The sequence below is a fragment of the Schistocerca americana genome, chromosome 2 (assembly GCF_021461395.2).
Source record: "Schistocerca americana isolate TAMUIC-IGC-003095 chromosome 2, iqSchAmer2.1, whole genome shotgun sequence".
Classification (NCBI taxonomy): domain Eukaryota; kingdom Metazoa; phylum Arthropoda; class Insecta; order Orthoptera; family Acrididae; genus Schistocerca; species Schistocerca americana.
Window position 1 is genome coordinate 398947308 of NC_060120.1, and position 22487 is coordinate 398969794.

A 22487-nucleotide genomic window follows, 5' to 3' on the forward strand; every position below is an offset into this window, starting at 1 on the left:
CTTCCTGACACTTAAATCTGTTCTCGATGTTAACAAATTTCTCTTCTTTAAAAACGCTTTCCTTGCCGTTGTAGCAAAACTCATTTACTACTTTAAGCGTCTCATTTCCTAATCTAATACCCTCAGCATCACACGATTTAATTTGACTACATTCCATTATCCTCGTTTTGCTTTTGTTGATGTTCATCTTATATCCTCCTTTCAAGATACTGTCCGTTCTGTTCAGCTGCTCTTCCAGGTTCCAGGTCCTTTGCTCTCCGACAGAATTACAGTGTCATCAGCAAACCTGAAAGTTTTTATTTCTTCTGCATGGATTGAATAACACCGGGGATAGGCTACAACCCTGTCTCACTCCCTTCCCAACCACTGCTTCCCTTTCATACACCTCGACTCTTATTACTACAATCTGGTTACTGTACAAATTGTAAATAGCATGTTGCTCCCCGTATTTTACCCCTGCCACCTACAGAATTTGAAAGAGAGTATTCCAGTCAACATTGCCAAAAGCTTTCTCTAAGTCTACAAATGCTAGAAATGTAGCTGCATCAGAGGAGAGGAATTCGCACTTGCCACATCACTGTCATCATCAGACTCATCAACAATTAACTCCTCGATGATAGATTCGTCGGTATATGCTTCAAACACCAACACCTCATCATCCATTGACAAGTATTCAAATACTGAAGCATCTGTGATTTTACAGTAACTGCTGAATAAATCTGCATATCACTTTGAATATCATCCTGCATTATTTCATCCACCACAACATTCTCAGCAACATCTTCACTTTAGGAAATTCTTGCATTTTTCCAGAATGTCAGAATCACATTCGGCTGTACACTGTTCCAGGAACTAACAGTCATGTCACAAGCCTGCTTCACATTGAAACTATAGGGACTGCTCATCTTTCTTTCAGTGTTTGTGATCACGTGTTAAACTAAACGTGAATGGTATTTTGTTGTAAAATTCTTAATTATCCCCATATCTAGTGGCTGAAGAATCAAAGTACAGTTCGGGGGGGAAGTAGCATAGTTAACGTTCTTCAATGCTGGCATGTTGTTACACACACAACGATTACCCACCAGCAATGCAATTTTCTTATTCTTCATTGACATTTCTTTATCTAGCGAAAGCGGTCACTCAATAAAACGAGGAGACGTCATACATGCTTTTCAGTTTGCCTTGTAAATGAGTGCAATAAAAGAAATCACATTTACGATACTACTGTAGTAAAACATTACAGCTGAAGCTTTACTGTACTGAATTAACTCATAAATTAAAGGAAGGTAAAATAAAATGTACGCACCCTCTTACCTGGTAAGCTTCTTACATTTTTGAAGCACTGTGGGTTTGCTGATCAGCCAATCACCAGTGGTGTCAATTTGTGTGTCCCTGACGCGTTGCTGCAGTGAATAACAGTTAAGCATACTTTAGACTGCTTTCCTCCTTTACACTTTGCTTCTCTAAAAGCCACCATCTTCTCTGGCATCAGTTGACAAAACAATTCTATCTCATCTGCGTTGTACAAGATTTTAGGACTGTATTTTTCTAACATTTTACACATGGTGTTTTTCTTCCAAAATTCTGCATCGATTAAAGATGCTGATTTTTCTTCTCCTGAAATCACTTTAAAAATGATCCCATGCCTGTCCTTAAATCTTTGCAACCATCCGTTACTTGCCTTAAAATTAGAATCACCAAGCAACTTAGCGAAATCTAGGGCTTTTTGACATATCAACAGACTGTTAATTGGTACATCCTGCGGACACATCTCATTAAACCACCGCAGTGTAGCACTGTACAGTCTGGAACTGCGCGACTGCTATGGTCCCAGGTTCGAATCCTGCCTCGGGCATGGATGTGTGTGATGTCCTTAGGTTAGTTAGGTTTAAGTAGTTCTAAGTTCTAGGGAACTGATGACCTCAGAAGTTAAGTCCCATAGTGCTCAGAGCCATTTGAACCATTTGTAGCACTGTCCACATCATCAACAGCAACCATCTTCATTCTTTTTCTTGAAGGGTTAAATTTGTCACCTACAAAACTTTCTTCAATTTCATTTCGTTTTTTTAAGAAATGTTGCTGTTGATTGTGCAAGTCCATACTTCCATGCCACATCTACTTGTTTCATTTCATTATCAATATCTTTGAAAACCTCTGTTTTTGTCTCCAACTTTATTTGTTTCCAAGTTCCAGTCATTGTCCAAAACTTAGCGAAGTCCAAAGCATTTACATTAACTAAAAATATTCACAGATTGCAAAAATGATGAAGATGAACTGCGTATAAGCCCAACAAAGACTTCTGTCTGTTAGTGAAGCTCAACAATGGACAAATTAAACACTCGTTCAAACAAAGGAGCTCTCTGACATTCGCCATTCAGCACAGCTAGCCCGCAGCTGTATGCTATTCTCTTTGCCGCTAGAATAAATTCGGGAGGACGACGGTTCAATCCCATCTCCGGCCATCCTGATTTAGGTTTTCCGTGATTTCCCTAAATCGCTTCAGGCAAATGACGAGATGGACTGGAAATTATGTCATGAAAAGAATAAACCACAATTCCACTGAATGTAGTGACAGAAAATAGCCTGCGCAGGATATGGTGGCTGATGCGCAGTGAAGAGTTTTCATCCAAAGTGCTGGGCGAGTTCATTTGTTTGTTCGTAAGGGGATGCTGGCAAATTTTTTCCACCTTTTGGCCGATCAGCTATGATAGAATTGAGGCACGCACCCTGTAATCTTTCTCAAATGATTTTACAGAAATTGTTGTTATTATGGTCTTCAGTCCAAAGACTGGTTTGATGCAGCTCTCCATGCTACCCTATCCTGTGCAAGGTTCTTCATCTGTGAGTAACTACTGCAACCTACATCCTTCTGAATCTGCTTGGCCTGCTTAGTGTATTCATCCCTCGGTCTCCCTCTTCGATTTTTACCCTCCACACTTCCCTCCAATACTAAATTGGTGATCCCTCGATGTCTCAGAACATGTCCAACCAACCGATCCCTTCTTCTAATCAAAGTGTGCCACAAATTTCTCTTCTCCCCAATTCTATTCAATACCTCCTCATTAGTTATGTGATCTACCTATCTAATCTTCAGCATTCTTCTGTAGCACCACATTTCGAAAGCTTCTATTCTCTTCTTGTCTAAACTATTTATCATCCATATTTCACTTCCATACATGGCTACACTCCATTCAAATACTTTCAGAAACAACTTCCTGACACTTAAATCTATACTCGGTGTTAACAAATTTCTCTTCTTCAGAAACACTTTCCTTGCCATTGCCAGTCTACATTTTATGTCCTCTCTACTTCGGCCATCATCAGTTATTTTGCTCCCCAAATAGTGAAACTCTTCTACTACTTTAAGTGCCTCATTTCCCAATCTAATTCCCTCAGCTTCACCTGACTTAATGCGACTACATTGCATTATCCTTGTTTTGCTTTTGTTGTTGTTCATCTTATATCTGCCTTTCAAGACACTGTCCATTCTGTTCAATTGCTCTTCCGGGTCCTTCGCTGTCTAATTACAATGTCATCGGCGAACCTCAAAGTTTTTATTTCTTCTCCCTGGATTTTAATTCCTACTCCGAATTTTTCTTCACTGCTTGCTCAATATATACTTATTGAATAACATTGGGTATAGGCTACAACCCTGTCTCACTCCCTTCTCAACCACTGCTTCCCTTTCATGCTCCTCGACTCTTATAATTGCCAACTGGGTCCTTTATAAATTGTAAATAGCCTTCTGCTCCCTGTATTTGACCCCTGCCACCTTCATAATTTGAAAGAGATTATTCCAGTCAACATTGTCAAAAGCTTTCTCTAAGTCTACAAATGCTAGAAATGGAGGTTTGCCTGTCCTTAACCTATCATCTAAGATAAGTTGCAGGGTCAGTATTGCCTCATGTGTTCCAACATTTCGACAGGATCCAAACTGATCTTCCCCAAGGCTGGCTTCTACCAGTTCTTCCATTCGTCTATATAGAATTTGTGTTAGTATTTTGCAGCTGTGACTTATTAAACTGATAGTTCAGTAATTTTTGCACCTGTCAGCACTTGCTTTCTTTGGGATTGCTATTATTATATTCTTCTTGAAGTTTGAGGGTATTTCCTCTGTCTCATGCTTCTTACTCATCAGATGGTGGTTTTGTCAGTGCTGCCTCTCCCAAAACTATCAGTAGTTCTAATGGAATGTTGTCTACTCACAGGGCCTGGTTTTGATTTAGATCTTTCAGTGCTCTGTCAAATTCTTCACGCAGAATCATATTTCCCATTTCATCTTCATCTACATCCTCTTCCATTTCAATAATATTGCCCTCAATTGCATCGCCTTTGTATAGACCCTCTATATACTCTTTCCACCTTTCTGATTTCTATCTTTGCTCAAAACAGGTTTTCCAAATCAGCTCTTGATATTCATACAGGTAGTTCCCTTTTCACCAAAGGTCTCTCTAATTTTTCTGTAGGCTGTATCTATCTTACCCTTAGTGATATATGCATCTGTATTTGTCCGCTAGCCATTCCTGCTTAGCCATTTTGCACTTCTTGTCGATGTCATTTTTGAGACTTTTGTATTCATTTTTGTCTGCTTCATTTACTGCATTTTTACAGTTTCTCCTTTCATCAATTAAATTCAATATCTCTTCTGTTACCCACGTATTTCTGCTAGCCCTTGTCTTTTTACTTACTTGATCCTACGCTGTCTTCACTACTTCATCTCTCAAAGCTACCCATTCTTCTTCTACTGTATTTCTTTCCTCCGTTCTTGTCAATCATTCCCTAACGTTCTCTCTGAAATTCTCTACAACCTCTGGTTCTTTCAATTTATCCACGTCCACAGAAATTATTCGGTAAAAAAATTTCAGTTTTGCTTCACTTATAGCTTTATATGTCACGTTCGTGGTGATATTCCCATTGTTTCATTAATGATCATAGTTATTATGGTATTTATGTGGAAGTAAGACACAGCATGAAATTCAGAAAAGTGTGCAATGAAAAATAGAGGTCTATGATTTTGAGTTTGGTGTATAATGCGTAATATGCTGTTGCAGGTGAAATTTAGCTAACATATTGAATTTTTCTTTGGACTTGGGCAGACTTATCAATCTGCCACCAATCTCAAGAGAACTGATCTGATGTAGCAAACGCATTCGCAGTCGTACCACACCAGTGATAAAGCTAGTGTGAAATATCTGCAACATTCCTCGTATTTCATAAATGATTTCAGATATCGAAATGAGATTTTGGCAAATGATAGCTCCCAAAGAGGAGATTATTTTACCATATGATTATTATGGAAAACTTCATTATCTGTCATGTGATTCCTGTAACTACAGAATTTTTCGATGAAAGAATGTAATTTTTAAGGGCCATCAATAGCTGGTGAAAGAAGAAATGCTAAGGCTTTAGGAAGAACATAAGTAAAGAAGTTACACATTTTTTTGTACCGAGAACGTGCTTTTTCATAAACTATTGACTACTGACCTTACTTTATCTCAGTTTCTCACATAGTAAACTTAATAAACCACTGTTTCAGAACTGTCTCGTAATTGTATCTGCGTAACAGGTTAGTGATGTGAGAATGTGTAAATCCTGCAGTGTTTTGGCAAAAGAAAAAAGCTAATTTCAACATGGCAACCAGAGAAATGAGTAGGTTTTTCTCAAAATTTGCCGCTCATGGCACTTGTCTGAAAGTTACAAATGGTTAACAAGCCAGGTAAAAATAAATCGCTACATTTTGTACTGAATTCTTTTTAGACACTACAAAATCAGAGGTGACAGTACATCTTTTTGTATGGTCACCATGCAAGTGTGGGGTGGACCCCCCCCCCCCTTTCCCCCTTTAATATTTACAAAACACGTGAGTGTAAGCTTCAGTTTAGAATGGCACTTCCCCTCCCTTCACTTCGCATTTCCCGTACAACACCTGTCCATAACCTCCACCACTAATGCTCTCCCCACTTGTCTCCTGCCGTCTGTGCATCTACTGGCCACCCATTCTACGTGGACTATACCGGTGTGTACCATACCACCAGACAGAAGAATCTGAGTCATCTTACACCTACATAGCCTTGTTTCTGTTAGGTACCTCTCTCAACCTAAGAGCCGATTGCACTTAATTTCTCATGATTTATGGAAGTACTTCACCATACTGGTACAAATCCCCATAGCATAGCACTATTACAGGTGATAAAAAATGGCTTTATTGCTACAAAGTTCCAACTAAGTCAGGAAATAAATGAAGTGCAATTGTCACACTTCAAAAATCATCGTAATTGTTTTCTTACCTATGAAAAAATGTTGAAACATATAGTGCTTGAATCTTTAAAAATATATTGGGAAGTAGCACTTAAAACAATTACTATTTTTTTGTAAGGAAGTACTGAAAAACAATCCATGTATATTGAAGCCCTGAAAGTTTATTTTTTCACTTTGACAAAGTTTCAAACTGGTCAAAAGTTATTACTACAGTTTAGCTGCAATGTGATCCATAGTAAATGAGTGCTCTCCCCATAGCTGTAACATTCGTCCATATGATTTTTCTATGTTTTCGAAAGTTAAGACTCTGCTGAATGGATTTTAGATATATGTTTTCCTTTAGTGGAGATTTTTAGCATTTTAACCACCGTTACCTTCGTGTATGTTGTAACTTCGACACACAACACAACCAATAATGTTAGTACAACTTTATTAGACTGTGGCATGTATGTCAATTACCATAACATACAAGAACACAATGAGATAAGGCAAATGTATGCAAGCAGTAATAACACAATAACTGAGTGTGCGCGCAATGCGGCAGGGTTTAAATAGGCATTTGCCCGTAGCAGGCTCTGTAACAAGTTAACAGTGTTGCTCTTTCATGGCGCACTCTTGTGAATGACAACACACTGCTAATGTGCACAGATTTCAAGTATGCACACATTTCTTCATTCCTCTTCCCTTGGAGAACAGCTTGGATTCAAGAGATGGCCGCAGTTTCTCCCTCCGTGAGGCTCTGACTGAGATGACGTGCAGACAGAGGAGTGCACAGTTGGAAGTACTTGGGCCATGGGCAGCATTGCAGCCTGCCTTCTCACATCAACTCATATGGTAGAACGGATGAAATTGGCGCGAGTTCTAGCTCGAGGGCCTGGTGGTGGTGGTCGCCCTGCAGTTGGCAGCTGAGGTGGAGGAGATGGCTCTGGTGTGGATGGCGGCTGAATTGCTACAGCTAGCAGTATTGGAGAAGCTGTACCAGGTTCATCCACCAGTGATGGAGCCCCCTAGTATGTCGTGGCAGGGACCCAGACACATCAGGTGATCAGTCAAGCAACACCGACAGGTGTGGTATTATCTGTGTACTGGCCGGGTTGTCCAGTTATCCATGCGTAGGAACAACTGGTCATACTGCCATGCACAGAGGCACTTCTCCGTATGGGTGTCACAGAGAGATGGTCACAGCATTGGGATATGACAGCAGGAATTCATTTTGCGCGAAAATTGGTTTGCCGAGATGGCCAGAAACGGCATGACAGCTGCATGGGTTGGCATCTCTGCCCGGGAGTGCCTGAGGTTGACGCCCACGGAGCAGTTTGGCAGGGCTGTTGTTGCCGAACGGTGTGAACTGATAGAAAGACAGAAACTGATCCAAGGCGACATTGGACAGGGACAAAGTCACATAAGTCACATACTTTTTCATTTGCATTTTGAATGTTCTTACTAACCTTTAAGCCTCACCATTGGACTGTGGGTGGAAAGGCAGGGTGGCTGGAAGGGCAGGGTGAATATGTGCTGAATCCTGTGGGCGTTGCAGTGGGATGCAAATGCCTGTGACACAAACTGAGGGTCATTATCAGAGACCAGTGTCACCCGTCCTTTGATGGAAAAATTTTTCAATGAGGACCATGGTGGCAGAGGTCAAAGTTGACGGGCTATGAACAACGTATAGAAACTGTGAGAATGCATCAATTACTATTAGCCAGTGTGCATTAAGAAACTGGCTTGTAACATCAATATGGAGATAGCCCCAGTCATGCGAAGGTTGCAGCCACAGAGGCAACACTGCTCGCGAAGCAAGCTTGCTGTGACGCACATTGAGAACATGCCATAATGAAATGAGTGATGTCGCCATCCAAACCAAGCTCAAAAAAATCACGGTGGGCTAATGCCTTCATGTGTGACACCCCCAGTGATTAGTTAGCAGCAATTGCAAGATCTCTGAATGGAGAGCCAAGGGAACCTCTATGTGAGGAGCTGAATAGTCCATATTAAGAAGCAGAACACCACTAGTGACAGAGAAATGGTGCTGAAACACATAGTAGTCACAGAGGGGTTGGATGCCCATGATCGAGGCACCTCAGATAGCCATGTTGTACATAATGTATCACTTTCTGTAAAATCTGATCAGTGGCACTAGCCTCCGTGACCCAAGCACTAGTGACTTTAAAACCATTGACAGTTTGTTGAGCACGTTCATCAACGTGGAAATTCCTCCCGATCAAAAACTGGGTCCGACGGCCAGAAGACGGGAGAGCACATTCTGACAAACCCAAGAGAAACAATAGATGGGTGATAGAAGTGGCACTTTTCTAAATTGTATTTTAACCCGGCAGCCTGTAACATGAAAAGAGTGTATGTAAGTTGTTGAGATGTTCAGCAGTGGAGGAGCCAGAGACCACAATATCATCAAGATAGTTTGCACAGCCAGGCACAGACTTCATGAGGTGTTCGAGAAACCATTGAAAATTTCCAGGGTGCTGGCCACGCCAAATGGTAACCACAAGTATTGGTACAAGCCAAAATATGTGTTAAAGACCAAGAGCCATTGAGAGTCAGAATCAACACAAAGCTGCAAATATGCATCAGAGGGGTCAATCTTGGAAAAATACTGACTACCAGTAAGCTTAGCAAAAAGTTTGTCAGGGTGCGGCAAGGGATATGTGTCAGTGATAGACTGTGCATTGACAGAAACTTTGAAATCGCTGCAAAGGCGTAATCATCCCAATGGCTTCTTGACTATGACTAAGGAGTAGCCCATTCACTGGATGTGATCATATGGATGACCCCGCTGGCTGTGAGCCAGTTGAGCTCCACCTTGACTTGATCATGGAGCGCAATCAACACTGGGCGAGCCCGTAAGAAACAGAGTCTGGCCAAAAGTTTCATAGTGATGTGGGCTTTTAAATTATTGGCACAACCCAAACCCACATGAAACAGGATGGAAAATTCAGAGCATAAAGAGTCAAATTGTGTATAAGGCCCTTGATCAGAGACAAGATTAACTTAATTGGGAACAGTAAACCTGAAAAGGTTAAAGGCATCCAAATCAAACAAATTTTAGGTGCGTGCACTGTTCACCAGCAGGTTTATTGTAGATAACTAATGTACGTGACACTGGTGCTAAAGGGGAGAGCCGAAGTCCATGTACATATGCAAGTAATGACATGGCAACACCATTATGGACTTGCATGTGCCGAACCTTCTGATAAACCTTGACATCAGTTAAAAGCCTGTTAGGTGCAACAGTAATTGCGATACACAACTGATACCCATGTCAGCATCTGCAATAGGCTGTTGAAATTTTGCATTACCAGGAGGAGCAATGTTACCCATTTTGTTGCACTGGCAGCAAATGGCCCGTCACTTAGGACTGTCCAGCCTATCATGAATGACAACATGACGACAAGAGGGAAGCATAGAGTGCTTACATTGTTGCTCATTGCTGGGCTCACTATGCTGCTGCTGTAGCTGTGACTATCACAGTTAGACAGTGAGTTGGGCCAGTTGCCATGATGTTTTGCCCGTGTGTGGGTCACTGTCACCATATCGTCCCCCTGTGAACCTTCCGACAAACTGAGTGGGAGGGCGGGGGGGGGGGGGGGGGGGGGGGGGGGGGCAAGTGAAGTGAAGTGAAGTGAAGTGGATTGAACCTCTGCAACCTCACACTGGGATTCAATTTGAGTGCCCACAGCCCTCGAAACCTGAAGAGATTGTGCAGTAGTGAGAACGTTGGAGAGGGAGGGGTATTTACATTGAAGGACCCACTCACATACATCACAGTCATGAGCCAACCAAATGATTGCATCCTGAACCATTTGGTCAGCATATGATTCTGTATGTACATCAGTGACAAAAGTGATTACGACAGCTTAACCGTGAAGCTCAGCTGCCAAAGTCTTATAGGAATGTTCCGGTTTCTTGCAACAACAATAGAACTCAACATGAGCGACAATGACATGTGTCTGTATACAGTAGTATTTCGAAAGAAGGTCACACACGTCATCAAAAGAGAATGAAAATGTATCCTGCATGGGGGCCATTTGGCAAAGGAGTTGATACCTGTGAGGCGATAACCAAGACAAAAAGAAAACACAGCATAAGGTAGTACCAGTCAATCCAAACACATGGAAATTGTGCCACAACTGTTTTTATAGGCTTCCCATTCTTTGACAGACTCATTATAAGCCAGAAACAGTGGGTGATGAATGACCTGAGTAGTGACAAGCAAAACAGAAGGTGCAAGGGGTGACACGGCAGGCAAAGTAGATTGGGATGGACCCGAACTGGTCAGAACAGAGGCAGGTGTTTGCCTTACCTTGGTTTGATTGTGTTGCGCTGTGGCGAAAGCCTCCTGCTGTTGACTGAGATGCTGCAGTGCCGCAGTAAGAATCCCTAGCTGATCAACCAGCTGACATCAGAGCTCATCAGTTGCTGTCAGACATGGTAGATGCACAGATGACCAATCAAGGACTGAAAACCATGTGGAGAAAAATCCCACACTCATTGTCACTTGTATTGTAACTTGGACACACAACATCACCAAGAACGTTAGCACAACTTTATTAGACTGTAGCATGTACACCAATCACCATAACACACACTGAACAGAATAAGGTAAGGCAAATGTATGCAAGCAGTAATAACATGATAACTGAGCACAAGTTTGGAGCAGCATGGGTTAAATGTGCACTCGCCCATGGTGGACTCCATCTGAAGTTTACAGTATTGCTCTTTCATGGCACACACTCATGCGTGACAACACATTGCTAATGCCCACAGCTTTCAAGTATGCGCACATTACTTTAGTGCATTTTAGTATGGGCATGTAAGACCACAAGGACAAGAGCCCAAAATCCTACCACCCCCAAGAGTTTCTGTAGCAATGGATGTCCTCAGGTGTTCCATGTTCATATTATTCCACTTTAATGGAAGCAACAACTCAGTTGAACAGACAGAAGACACCATTAATCAACGACAATGAGGAAATCTGAGGGCTTACAAATTTTGAAAGAGTAAAATAAATGGGTTGTATTGCAAAATTATTCAAGCATTCTTTGTAGAAGACTCACTGACTTGTCTAAGTTTTTCAGATCTGTAAGTGTTATATGGTTTGTTAAACGTATTTGCTTTATTGTTGATGTATAGAAGACTGATCATAATTTTAAAAGCACAGATTACATTTGTATACAATTGTAGTTTTATGTCTCACTTTTTTTCAAATTCTCTAATAATTGATGAAATTCACAAAATTCTTTTCCAGTTACGATATCTGCTTGCTTTGTACACAGAGAGTATTCTTTGTGGGTGAAAAGTCCACACAGTAACATTGTGTGGTTGGCGGCTACAATGATCACGTGAGTATTAATTTTTATTGTAAATAACTTAATGCAATGGTCAAGCACTAATATTCAATCTCTGAAAATAAAGATTTTAAATGCTCAGCTTATGTAGAGGCAGATGAAACCTCTCAAAAAAAGGAACATGCAGAATTAAGCAGTCTCCAACCAAACTCCCCCCAGCCCTCCCACCCCACCCCACTGCCCACCCTACACACTTACCCACTTACCAGCTGCATATTATTATTATTATTATTACTATTATTGCAAATTTAAGTAGTGGCTGGTTTAAAGCCCAGGATGTTTTGATTACGAGACAAAGATGCTACTCCTAGACATTGGGTCCACATTGCAGTACACTCATGACAATTAAATTAGAGACTCCTCTCTAGTGGTGTGTAGCACCTCCTTTCACCCTAATGGTGATGACATATTGTAGTGTGAACCCCACAAGAATCTCAAAAGTATTAACTAGCCATCGTGATCCAGGTACCCTCAAAATTTACCAAAAACTCTTGACTATGGTAATAGCTCATTCCAAGTTGCACTTATCTCATTATTTGATTACGTGCCATATTATTAAATAAGTTGAAATCAGGTGACCTTAGGAAGGAGAGGATTGGGGTTGGGGTTTGGGTTCGTATATTGAGTGTTCATCAAATCCGTTATGATTCAATTTGGAAATGATGAGGTGCTTCATTGTCTTGGTGATGGTAGAGATTACCTGCTGATGGTAGAGGTCACCTTTGGGTACTGTAGATGAACAAACTGATGCACATTATTGTGCAGTAGACACCTGTACCATTCACTACTGAGAGATGATATCAATTGTATCAAGCTTCACGTCATCCCATGTGAGCAATATCCATGTGAGAAGACTGACACCGCATGCCCAGATGAGATCCTGTTGATAAACTCACCTCATGTGCTTCTGATATACTCGAATCCTTGAATGATATAAAATTACCGAACTGAGTGTTATTGTTCGGATTAAACTACCTTTTATTTTATTTTGTTCATTACTATGTAATTTCAGTTTTGTAGCTGTTATCAAGCGTATGCAGTATGTATTTCATCAAGCATGTGCAATATGTATTTCAGTGTGGACCCATGGTCTAGGAGTAGTGACTTTGATTTTTAATCAAAACATACAGGGTGCTCGGTTGGAAGCCAGCCCCTGCTTAAATTTTGAATACGAGTAACCAGCAATGTCAGCTGAAGACTGTCAGTATAAGGAGTCACCCCTTTTAAAGAGGGTAGAGGAGTGGGTGGAGTTTCAAGACACATTATTGTTCTTGGGGTGGGAAATTGCCCCTAAAAGGCATATGAATCAGCAGTGATCAATAATATGAGCTTGTAGAAGGCAAAAGAAACCGATTTCTAAAGAAATCCTTTGCATATGTGCAGGATAAGTGGCCTGTAATTGAAAATGTATCATGCTGCTCTCCATTGGCAAAATGTTCCATATTACTCCACCATTTGTATCTCCAGGAGGGACTGCCAAGGATAAGGTAATCATGGGAAAAAGACTGAATAACCAATGAGAGGGTAATCTACTATAAGTCGAAATATGGAATGTCAGAAAACTGAACATGATAGGGAAGTTGGAAGATCTGAAAAGGAAAATGCAAAGGCTAGGTCTAGATCTAGTGGGGGACAGTGAAGTAAAATGGAAAAAAAGATAAGGATTTCTGGTCAGGTGTATATTGGGTAATATCAACAGCAGCATGAAATGGCATAACAGGAGTAGCATGTGTAACGCAAAAAAGTTTGGCAGAAACTGAGTCATTGCAAACACTTCAGTGATAAGGTTGTTCTCATTAGAATCGACAGCAGATTAATATCAACAAAAGTAGTTCATATATATACATACTGATCTCACAAGCAGAATGTAAAGAAATAGAGAAAGTATATGATGGTATGTAAAAGGAGTAAAAGGACATGATAGTCTAATAATTGTGAGTAATGGGAACATCATTGTAGGGAAAGGAATAGAACAAAGAGTTATGGCAGAAAGTGGGAGTGGTAGTAGGAATGAGAGAGTAGGACTTGAGTTCTAGAATAAATTTGAGCTATTAATACAAATACACTGTTCCAGAATCACAAGAGAGGATTTATACTTGGAATACTTGGAAAAGGTCTAGAAATACGGAAAGATTCCAGCTCTATTACATTGTGATCAGACAGAGATTCAGAAATCAGGTATTGGATTTGTAAAGCATAACCGGAAGAAGATATAATGATGAAGAGTGGGCCAAAGTTTGAGAGACTTGTATGGAAGAAACAGTGTGCAGAGAAGTGGGCTCCGCTACACTGCAGAATGATGTGATGCTACATTGCCTAATTGTGATATTAAATACCACAGTAGACAGTTCAGCCGGGGGGGGACTGACTTCACTAAAAAGGGTAATTACAAAATTTGGACAGACAGTCATAGGTACGAAGAAAGTAACTGTGAAATTAATTGTTGAAAGATGGAAATCCAAAAATGTCAGGAAAAATCAGGAATCATTCTGTGCATTGAAGAAGCAGTGACTGAAACACAAGAAAGGTTCAAGAGTGCGATTGAAATTCAGCGTGAAAAGATATTGATGATAAGATTTGCTCATGGCACTGCTATCCTGAGTGAAAGTGATGAATAATTACAGGACTTGTTGACTGGAATGAAGACTAATGACTACAGAACATGGATTGAGAGTAAACTTAAGAAAGATAAAAGTAACGAGTAGCAGAAATGAGATTAGTGATAAATGTAGACATCAGAATTGGTGATTACAAAATAGAACAGTAGTTTTGTGTGAATTCATTCACTGTTACTCTTTCTTCACCTTCATCTCATAAATACTGGTGGACATCTCTGTTTATCTTGACATAATAGATAATGTTTTTCATTTAATAGAGTAGTTTTGGTAAAGAAAGAAGCAACAGCTTCCTTAACTGCACATGACTCTATTCCTTCAGTATGTTCCAGAGAAACTCTTCTTCCTGAAAATATCCATCACTGTGATATTTCTAGGACCTAAATCCTGCAGTTTCCACACTTCAGTCCCTTTCCACACTTCAGTCCCATTGTGAAGATCAGTGCTACTTTTGTCCTTCAAAGTATGAAAACTGAAAACTTTCACCAAATTACTGAACAGTGTGAACAGTGAATTCTTTAAATCTGTTATTGAAGGAAAAAATCTTGCCCTTTGATTCCTTCTTTTCTAGGTAAAGGACTGTAGTAACAGTAATATTTAATAACCATTTCTCATTCTGTCTTTTTCCTTCTTCCAAAAGCCTACTGAAAATTCACAAAATCAGTAGTTTAAACTTTTTTCCTGACTCTCATATTCAGAACCCAAAATTTATCGAAAGTACAATGTTTGTCATATATTGATTTTGCTAAATGGGGACAAACTGCAGGAAATGATTGCTGAGAGGATTCGAAGCAAAAAATGTCATATGGACATGTGGCAAGAAATGCGGCACGTGGCAAGAAATGCGTTCTTAAGAAGGTACTTCCACTGGAAGGTGGTAAGAAGGTACTTCCACTGGAAGGTGGATATAAAAGATCTTTGGCAGCGTAGGTTTCAGTGATTGAAAGATCACACAAGAAACACTAGGAGGTGGGCATGTTCCGTCTGTAGTAGTGTTTTAGCACCATACTCAAGAGGAAGTTGCTAATAATCCCTCGCACATTGAGGCTGAACCAGTGCTGATGGTTCACTGCCAACACCCTATGGGAATTCTCCATACTCCACAGGTGCTTCTTGTAAAGGTTGACAATAGTGCCCATCATGAAGGTAGCCTCGTCTGCGAGCAGGATGGCCTATGCCACAAAACAGTGACAGAACCTTCACTGCAAAGTTAAGTCCATAGTTAATAAGCATTGTGAGTGTTATGGATAGTGGCAGTTGTCATCAAGAACATTCCACACAGTCATTTGGTTTCCTCATGCCAGTGAGCCACCTGCCTGGTCCCAATATCAGTGTCATATTCTACAGTGTTCAACACCTTATATTTCCAACTTCAAGTGTGTGCACTTCCCTCAGAATGCATCACTGGCCATATGTACATATGATCATTTCTGCTCCTTGTCCTCACAGAGATTTCTTCCTGCAGTTTTTCCCCATTTAGCAAAATCACTGCATCTATATCTGTACTGTCTTTCATGTGTAAATGCCACTTTTCTTTCATTTTGGTATTGAGCAAGAAGAGGCCATTGATGTACAGAACTAGTTTTTCTTGTCGTACAGTATTACTATTTCCTGTTGTAGGTTGCTGCTGCAGATGTCTTTCTTTGGTATAAGTTTCTTTGTGTTGTGGTCAAATCCGGACACCATTTTGACCGATATTCAAGTGCCATACAATGCCATCATTATTGGCATTATTTCTCCTTTTGTAATAGTTTCAGTGAATGAACTTATCAAAAGGGAAGAAATTAAGTAAGTATATATGCCATTATTTTTCGTAGAAATATGTTTTCATTTGTATATATGAAACATGTTCTGTTATGATGTTCCATTTATTTCATACTGTTGAAATGCATATCCTTACTAATACACAAATAACGCTCAATAAGTAATGCAACACATTTTTTTCTGAAAACAAGTTTGTTTTATTCAGGATCCTAGTACATCACATTATTCCCCATTCTTTTGACTGCAAAACCATATTTTTCAATGTAATCTCTGTACGCTGTGATGACCTTATGCCAGATAACTGAGAGGGCCTGTATGCCTGCATGGTACCACTCTACTGCTTAGTATCAGAGTCAATATCTCTCTGCATCAATAACCTTCCCATCATCCACATATTGCTTCCTGTGGAGTGCATATTTCATTCGGCCCAAGAGATGGAAGTTAGAAGGCACAGGATCCAGGCCCTAGGATGGATGAGGAAGAATAATCAAGTGAAATTTTGTGAGCTCCTCTCAGGTGTGCAGACTTGTGTGAGGCCTTGCATTGACATGAAGAAAAGAAGTTTGTTAGCATTTTGAGAATATCTGGATGTTCCAACATTGTAGGACTGACAGCCGTTTGTGTCCGGCCAACAGGCTGGAGATCACACAGGTTTGTGTGGCCTTGTTGTGATGATGACAGACACCTCACCTAATGATTCATCTTGCTTTTGCTCACCGCCAGAGAATTCTGCAAATGCTTATGAATATCTGCTATGCTCTGGTATCCCACAGAAAGAACCTCAATCTCAATGACAGCTCTCTGCTAGGAATCCATTTCTGTTATGACGTCATTTTGGACGTTACATAATAGTACCACCACATATTGCAACTTCATGAAATTATCGGGGCTGAAGAGGAAATGTTCCATGACATCCAACTACAAATTCAACATTCTTTCAACTGAAATCACCCGAGGAAAAAAATGAGTTGCAGTACTTATTTGAACACTCCTCATATCTGTTATTGTAAGTTGCTTGTTTATAATACTCACTGTTGATGTCAAGAACATACACATTGATTAAAAATGTGGATTTAGTTTCAAATGGCTGTGTTTCCAGAACCATAAACCAAGACTGAAGGCCTGAAGGTGTGATATCTGAGTTATAGTTGATTCCCTCTCTCCCTCAAGGAGATGAGGAGGCAGTCAAAGAGGACAATATTTTAAAAAACCATACATCCCAAGTATAAATGTCTACGTCTTGATAATTTGTACACACTCCTTTCCTGTACAGAGTGTATATCATTCCTTCCTTACATTGTTGCTGCATTTCCTCATGTTTACATATTGATGTCATATTTTTTTTTACATGGGTCTGTTCCAATTTATCACACTCTTGCTCTAGCAATTTTGCAGAGATTTTCTCTGTTGCAGCTGCCTGGTGTTTTTTAGTCATTTCAGGGCACTTGGCACTTCTCCAACTGTGGAGAAGACGATTTTTCTTCCTTTTAACATTTTTGTTGTTCTCCATTCCTAGGGACTTCTTGTGCTAGCTTTATTGAGTAAATAGCTTGAGTCATCATTGGAAAATTCATTTCCCCTCCCTTACTACTTTTATAGTTTCACCATTGGTTAGACCGCTTTTAGAGCTAAATGGCTTCTGTGCATCATTTATTACTTTGTTAAAGAATTTTTTTTTTTTATTTCGTTGCAGTTGCTCTGTAACTCCATTTATTCAACAATCGTATATCAGCCCCCTCTCCCCTCTCTCCCTCTCCCAGTTCATATGCTTTTCATCTCTCCTCTTCTTTTCATATTCTTACTTTAATCTTCTCGTACAGTTTCTTTATATGTAGTTTTGTATGCCTTATTCTTTTAATTCATCTGCATTTACGTCTACCTGTGTACTCTTCAAACCACCGTAAAGTACACAGCAGAGGGTACATCCCATTGTACCAGTTTGAGGTTTTTCCTGTTCTATTCACTTGTGGAGTGTGGGAGCAATGATTGTTTCAATGCCTCTGTGCCTGTTGTAGTTATTCTGATCTTATCCTCACGATCCCTGTGTGAGCTGTAGTATATGTTCTTGGACCTTTGTTAGTAGACTTCCTCATGATAATTTATATCCATGTTAAGGAATCTACCAGTTCAGTTTCTTCAGTATCCCTGTTTTTAAGTTGCTGTCTTGCACTCAACCTCAAACCATAGATGTCTTCTGAATCTACTTTCCATTCTCAGCATTCATTTGCTGTGATATTAATTGTTATCCAAACCATTTCCTACAGGTCTTCAGTTGGTGTCAGTCACTTAGAAATTGAATGCCATATATCACAACAACAATTATGTTAATGCAGTATGCTCCCTGAGGCCTCTATTAGATACTGTATATTGGTTGAATTGTTTCTAGGACAGCTGCATTGTATTTTTGAAAATTTGTTCTAGTTCATTTTTATGATTTAGATATCCTTGCACTTACTCTTCTCCATATCAGGTAATGATCCAAGTCTTTGTGGGCCCCTGAGATTTCTTGCATTTGAGTCTAGCATCTATTAATGCTGATCCCATTCAGCTTGATTTTCATGTTTCCATGTGGATATTTTTGTTTGGGAACAGTGTGGATCCAGCAATCATGTTTTGGAATATTACAAATAAAGTTAAATTAATTGTATGAGTACTGGTTGTATGTTTCTTGTGTAATCAGAATGTCGAACTGATTTCTTTTTTCTTTCTTTTTCTTCTTGTTTTTATTGGCACTTGGGAATTGAGATGTACAGTTGTTATTTTGATATCATAATTTGGGCAGTCATCGTACGTTCTTCCAAAAAGTTCATTGAGGAGAACGTTTTCAGCCACCTTAGATTCCTCTCCTGGCACATGAGCATTAATATTTAAAGCAAAGTGTATATTTGTATGTATGGGATCTTCTTCCAAACCCCGGGCTGGATTTCAACAAGTTTAGCACAAAACAGCAGGCCTCACAAGTACCAGCACTGTGGGGTTTATAACCTCCTAGCACCGATAGAAGCAGAGATCCAGGCAAAGAAGTGTATTTTCCAGCTCCCCCTTCCCTCCCCCACTTACAGGCAGCACTGCAGCACAAGCATGTTGTGTGAAAACAGTATTGGCCTGCCAGATAAACTGTTTTGCAGGGCAGCCTATATGTTGGGCAAGAAACGATTTCCCAGGCGCAGACATGTAGGCTGTCCTCTATGACAGATATGTCATGTTTGAATAATATCAGCCTGCTTTGTCAACCTGTTTTGCATGGCAGCCTGTATGTCAGGGACAAATAACTGATTTTCAAGCCACTGGTGTGTAGCCTGCCCAGCATGACAGGAATAGTGAGGGAATATTATCAGCCTGCTTTATTGAACTGTATTGCAGGTTGAGATGATAGAGGAGGGTATGGACAGGGTGAGGGGGAGGAAGAAGTGGTCAGACAAGGGAGGTGGGGGAGATGTATGAGGCAGGTGTAAGGTATAGAGGGGTGGTGAGCAGTTGATAAAGGAAGAGGGAGAACTGTTTTGCAGGGCAGCCTATATGTTGGGCAAGAAACGATTTCCCAGATGGAAAGAGAGAGAGGGAGGGAGATATGGTCAGAGAAAGAGGGGGGATGAAGGAAATGGACAAAGAGAGGGGGAGGAGAAAATGAAGAGAGAGATGGTGGATGGGAGGGAGATAGACAGATGAGAATGAAGTGGCCAGACTGAGGGGGTAGGAGGTGGAAACAGAAAGGAGGAGAAAGGAGTGAATTCAATATATATGTTGGAGAACCATACAGGCAAAGCCACAGGGGAAAGGTTAGTTATACTATAATTGAAAAATAACCTGTGAAAACCAATCAGTAAGTGTTTATTGTGGCTGTTTACAGTGAATCCTGTACCCAGATCATGTCTTTCCTTAGATTCCAATAAAATAAGATTGCCTTTCACTTTTCTAGGATTGTATTCCCAGTCTAGTTTATCTTGGAGGGACATGACCCCAGGCTTCAATTTGATTCTTTAATTTGAAACTACTTTTAAGGTACCCTGGTAAAACAAAGATCATACAAGCCATGTTTCTATATAAATACCTGGTTTCAGAATTTATTTTTCTTCTTCCTTGGTCATGTCTGCTTCCACTAATACATTTACCTTCTTTTCATTGCATTTTCTCAACTTTTTGGGTTTTACCAAGGCAGGTTGTCACCCCTTCAAACATTTGAGTCATAATTTGCCCTGTAAGAGTGCAGATGCACATGGTTGTCAATGGGAGTTGGTGAGATGCACCCTTGCTGCTGATTTGAGATTGTGAGTGTGTGTGTGTGTGTGTGTGTGTGTATGTGTGTGTGTGTGTGTTTACAGAACCATATATAAGGGTGAGAACTGGACTGCAAAAGAATAGGTTTAAGTAATAATAGTGATAGGTAAAAGTAAATTAAATACTGTTTGGGTTGGTGTGGTAATTTATGCTGGAGATAGTCTGGGGGTACCAAATGGCTGCTCGTGACGTCAGAGCAGGCAGGGCTCGGAATCTAAAGAACACTGTGGTGTGCGATGGAGCTCCATCCATGACAAAGTTCTATGATCATGGGACTTGGTACCTATAGAGACCTTTAGAAAACACAGAATTGGATTTGACTCAGGAGCACCATGAGACTCTGTTCTTGTTATGGACCTTTGAAGTAATTTTGTTGATCAGAATTTAAATCCTTGTGTGTGAACCTACCAGCACCTGTTACTAGATAATAGTAGTCATTTCACAGGAGATGTCTAGTAGAAGGTGGGGTCCCTCTGAAATGAGAAAGAAGATCGTATCAAGGAGGAGAGAACCCTCACAGTACTCTGGGTTAGTTGGATTATGATTTGCACTCAACAGGGTTTATGTTTTTATGGAGCCTGCCTACACCTCATCTAAAGAGACCCCCCCCCCCTTTCCCACAACCCTGCCCCCTCCTTGCCATGCTTTGAGGGATACATTTTTATTTGATTTCTGCAACAAGGCCTGTCCAGGTCAGTTGACCATGGCCATAGCTACACTACAGCTCTCATTTGAGCATGAAACCCTTCCATCTGACCTGAAAGAGCCTTTGTTAAGGCAATGTCCCACAAAAGAAGTAGCAGCACTGTATGAACCAGAACACTGTATCACAGCTGCAGTGAACTCAGTTACAAAACACTTTCTTCATTGACTGTGGGATGAATTCTTCTACTATCTGTATGTTAACCTTGTAGCTGTGAGAGGGAGAAGCAGGGGTGGGAGTTCACAGTGAACATTTATAAACTTTCATGTCAGCATAATTAAATGCAACTTATATCCATAATATACCATGTATATTTTGTAAAACACTGAAGTACAGAATTGAGTCCATCATTTCCAGTCACTCTGCGTAAAGTCAAACAATAACCAAACCATACGTATCGTGCACATTTTTGTGCATTAAAATCAAACAGTGGAAAATCCAGAATTGAATAATGACAATGCTATAGGGGAGATGTTGAGTCTCAGGGAGGCTCAACAAAAAGACTGCTATACATTTGAGCTTTCGGCCAAAAGGCTTTGATTTTAAGAAGACAAAACACTCGCTCTCTCTCTCTCTCTCTCTCTCTCTCTCTCTCACTTGCTCTCTCTCTCTTCATGCAAGTGCAACTCACACACACACTTAGTCACAGCCATGGAAGCCCACATTGTATGATCACATATGATATACAGGACATAAAATCCAGTCTCAGGCCTGTGATCATTTTTATGTTAATAATTGGCAACCAATGCTGTACAATCACAATAAAGTCATGAGATGGTCAATTGACTCTTTTATTAGAACATGTTATGCCTTTTGGGATTACACCCATCTTCAGACATCACAAACTTCAACTCCTTCCTAACCAACCAGGCGTACACCCGTGACAACTCAAAGAAAGTGTCCAATAAGATGTGACTATAACTACGACACAAGCAGTCTTGAAGCAGAGCACATACGCTCAAGACTGCTTGTGTTGCAGTTATAGTCATATGTTATTGGACACTTTCTTTGAGTTGTCAATGGTGTGTGCCTGGGTGGTTAGGAAGGAGTTGAAGTTTGTGATGTCTGAAGGTGGGTGTAATCCCGAAACACGTAACATGTTCTAATAAAAGAGTCAATTGAACATCCCATGTCTTCATTGCAATTGTACAGCATTGGTTGCCAATTATTATGTTGATCACATATGTCATTGTTTTACATTTTCCCCTCATGCAAATCATATTCAATTGTAACACCTTAGACATAGATGAAGTATATAGTTATGTCATTATTTTGTTTAACTTGTGAGGAACTGGGGGAACCACCTACTACTTAGCTTTACTAAAGGAAATAATGGAGAAAAAGGACTTTGTCCCAAAAGCTATTGAAGTTTACATTCTTTTTTGTTGCCTGTTGATGACTCAGTGCTTCTACTGTTCAGTGAGTTATCACCTGTACTAGTAAATTATTTATTTTCTGACAGAATTTACCCTACCATATTTAACTAAATTAGGAACAGTAAACACA

General features: G+C 40.2%; 1 protein-coding gene across 6 annotated transcripts in view; it reads left to right on the forward strand.

Moving 5' to 3' along the window:
- LOC124596296 (transmembrane protein 94) overlaps window positions 1–22487 on the forward strand; it is a 493514-nt gene that overhangs the window by 469888 nt on the left and 1139 nt on the right. For all 6 annotated transcript variants that reach the window (XM_047135396.1, XM_047135395.1, XM_047135394.1 and 3 more), the window contains 2 exons: window positions 11522–11615; window positions 15857–16024. In XM_047135396.1, the coding sequence (XP_046991352.1) occupies window positions 11522–11615; window positions 15857–16024 (262 nt within the window). The remainder of the gene's footprint in view (window positions 1–11521; window positions 11616–15856; window positions 16025–22487) is intronic.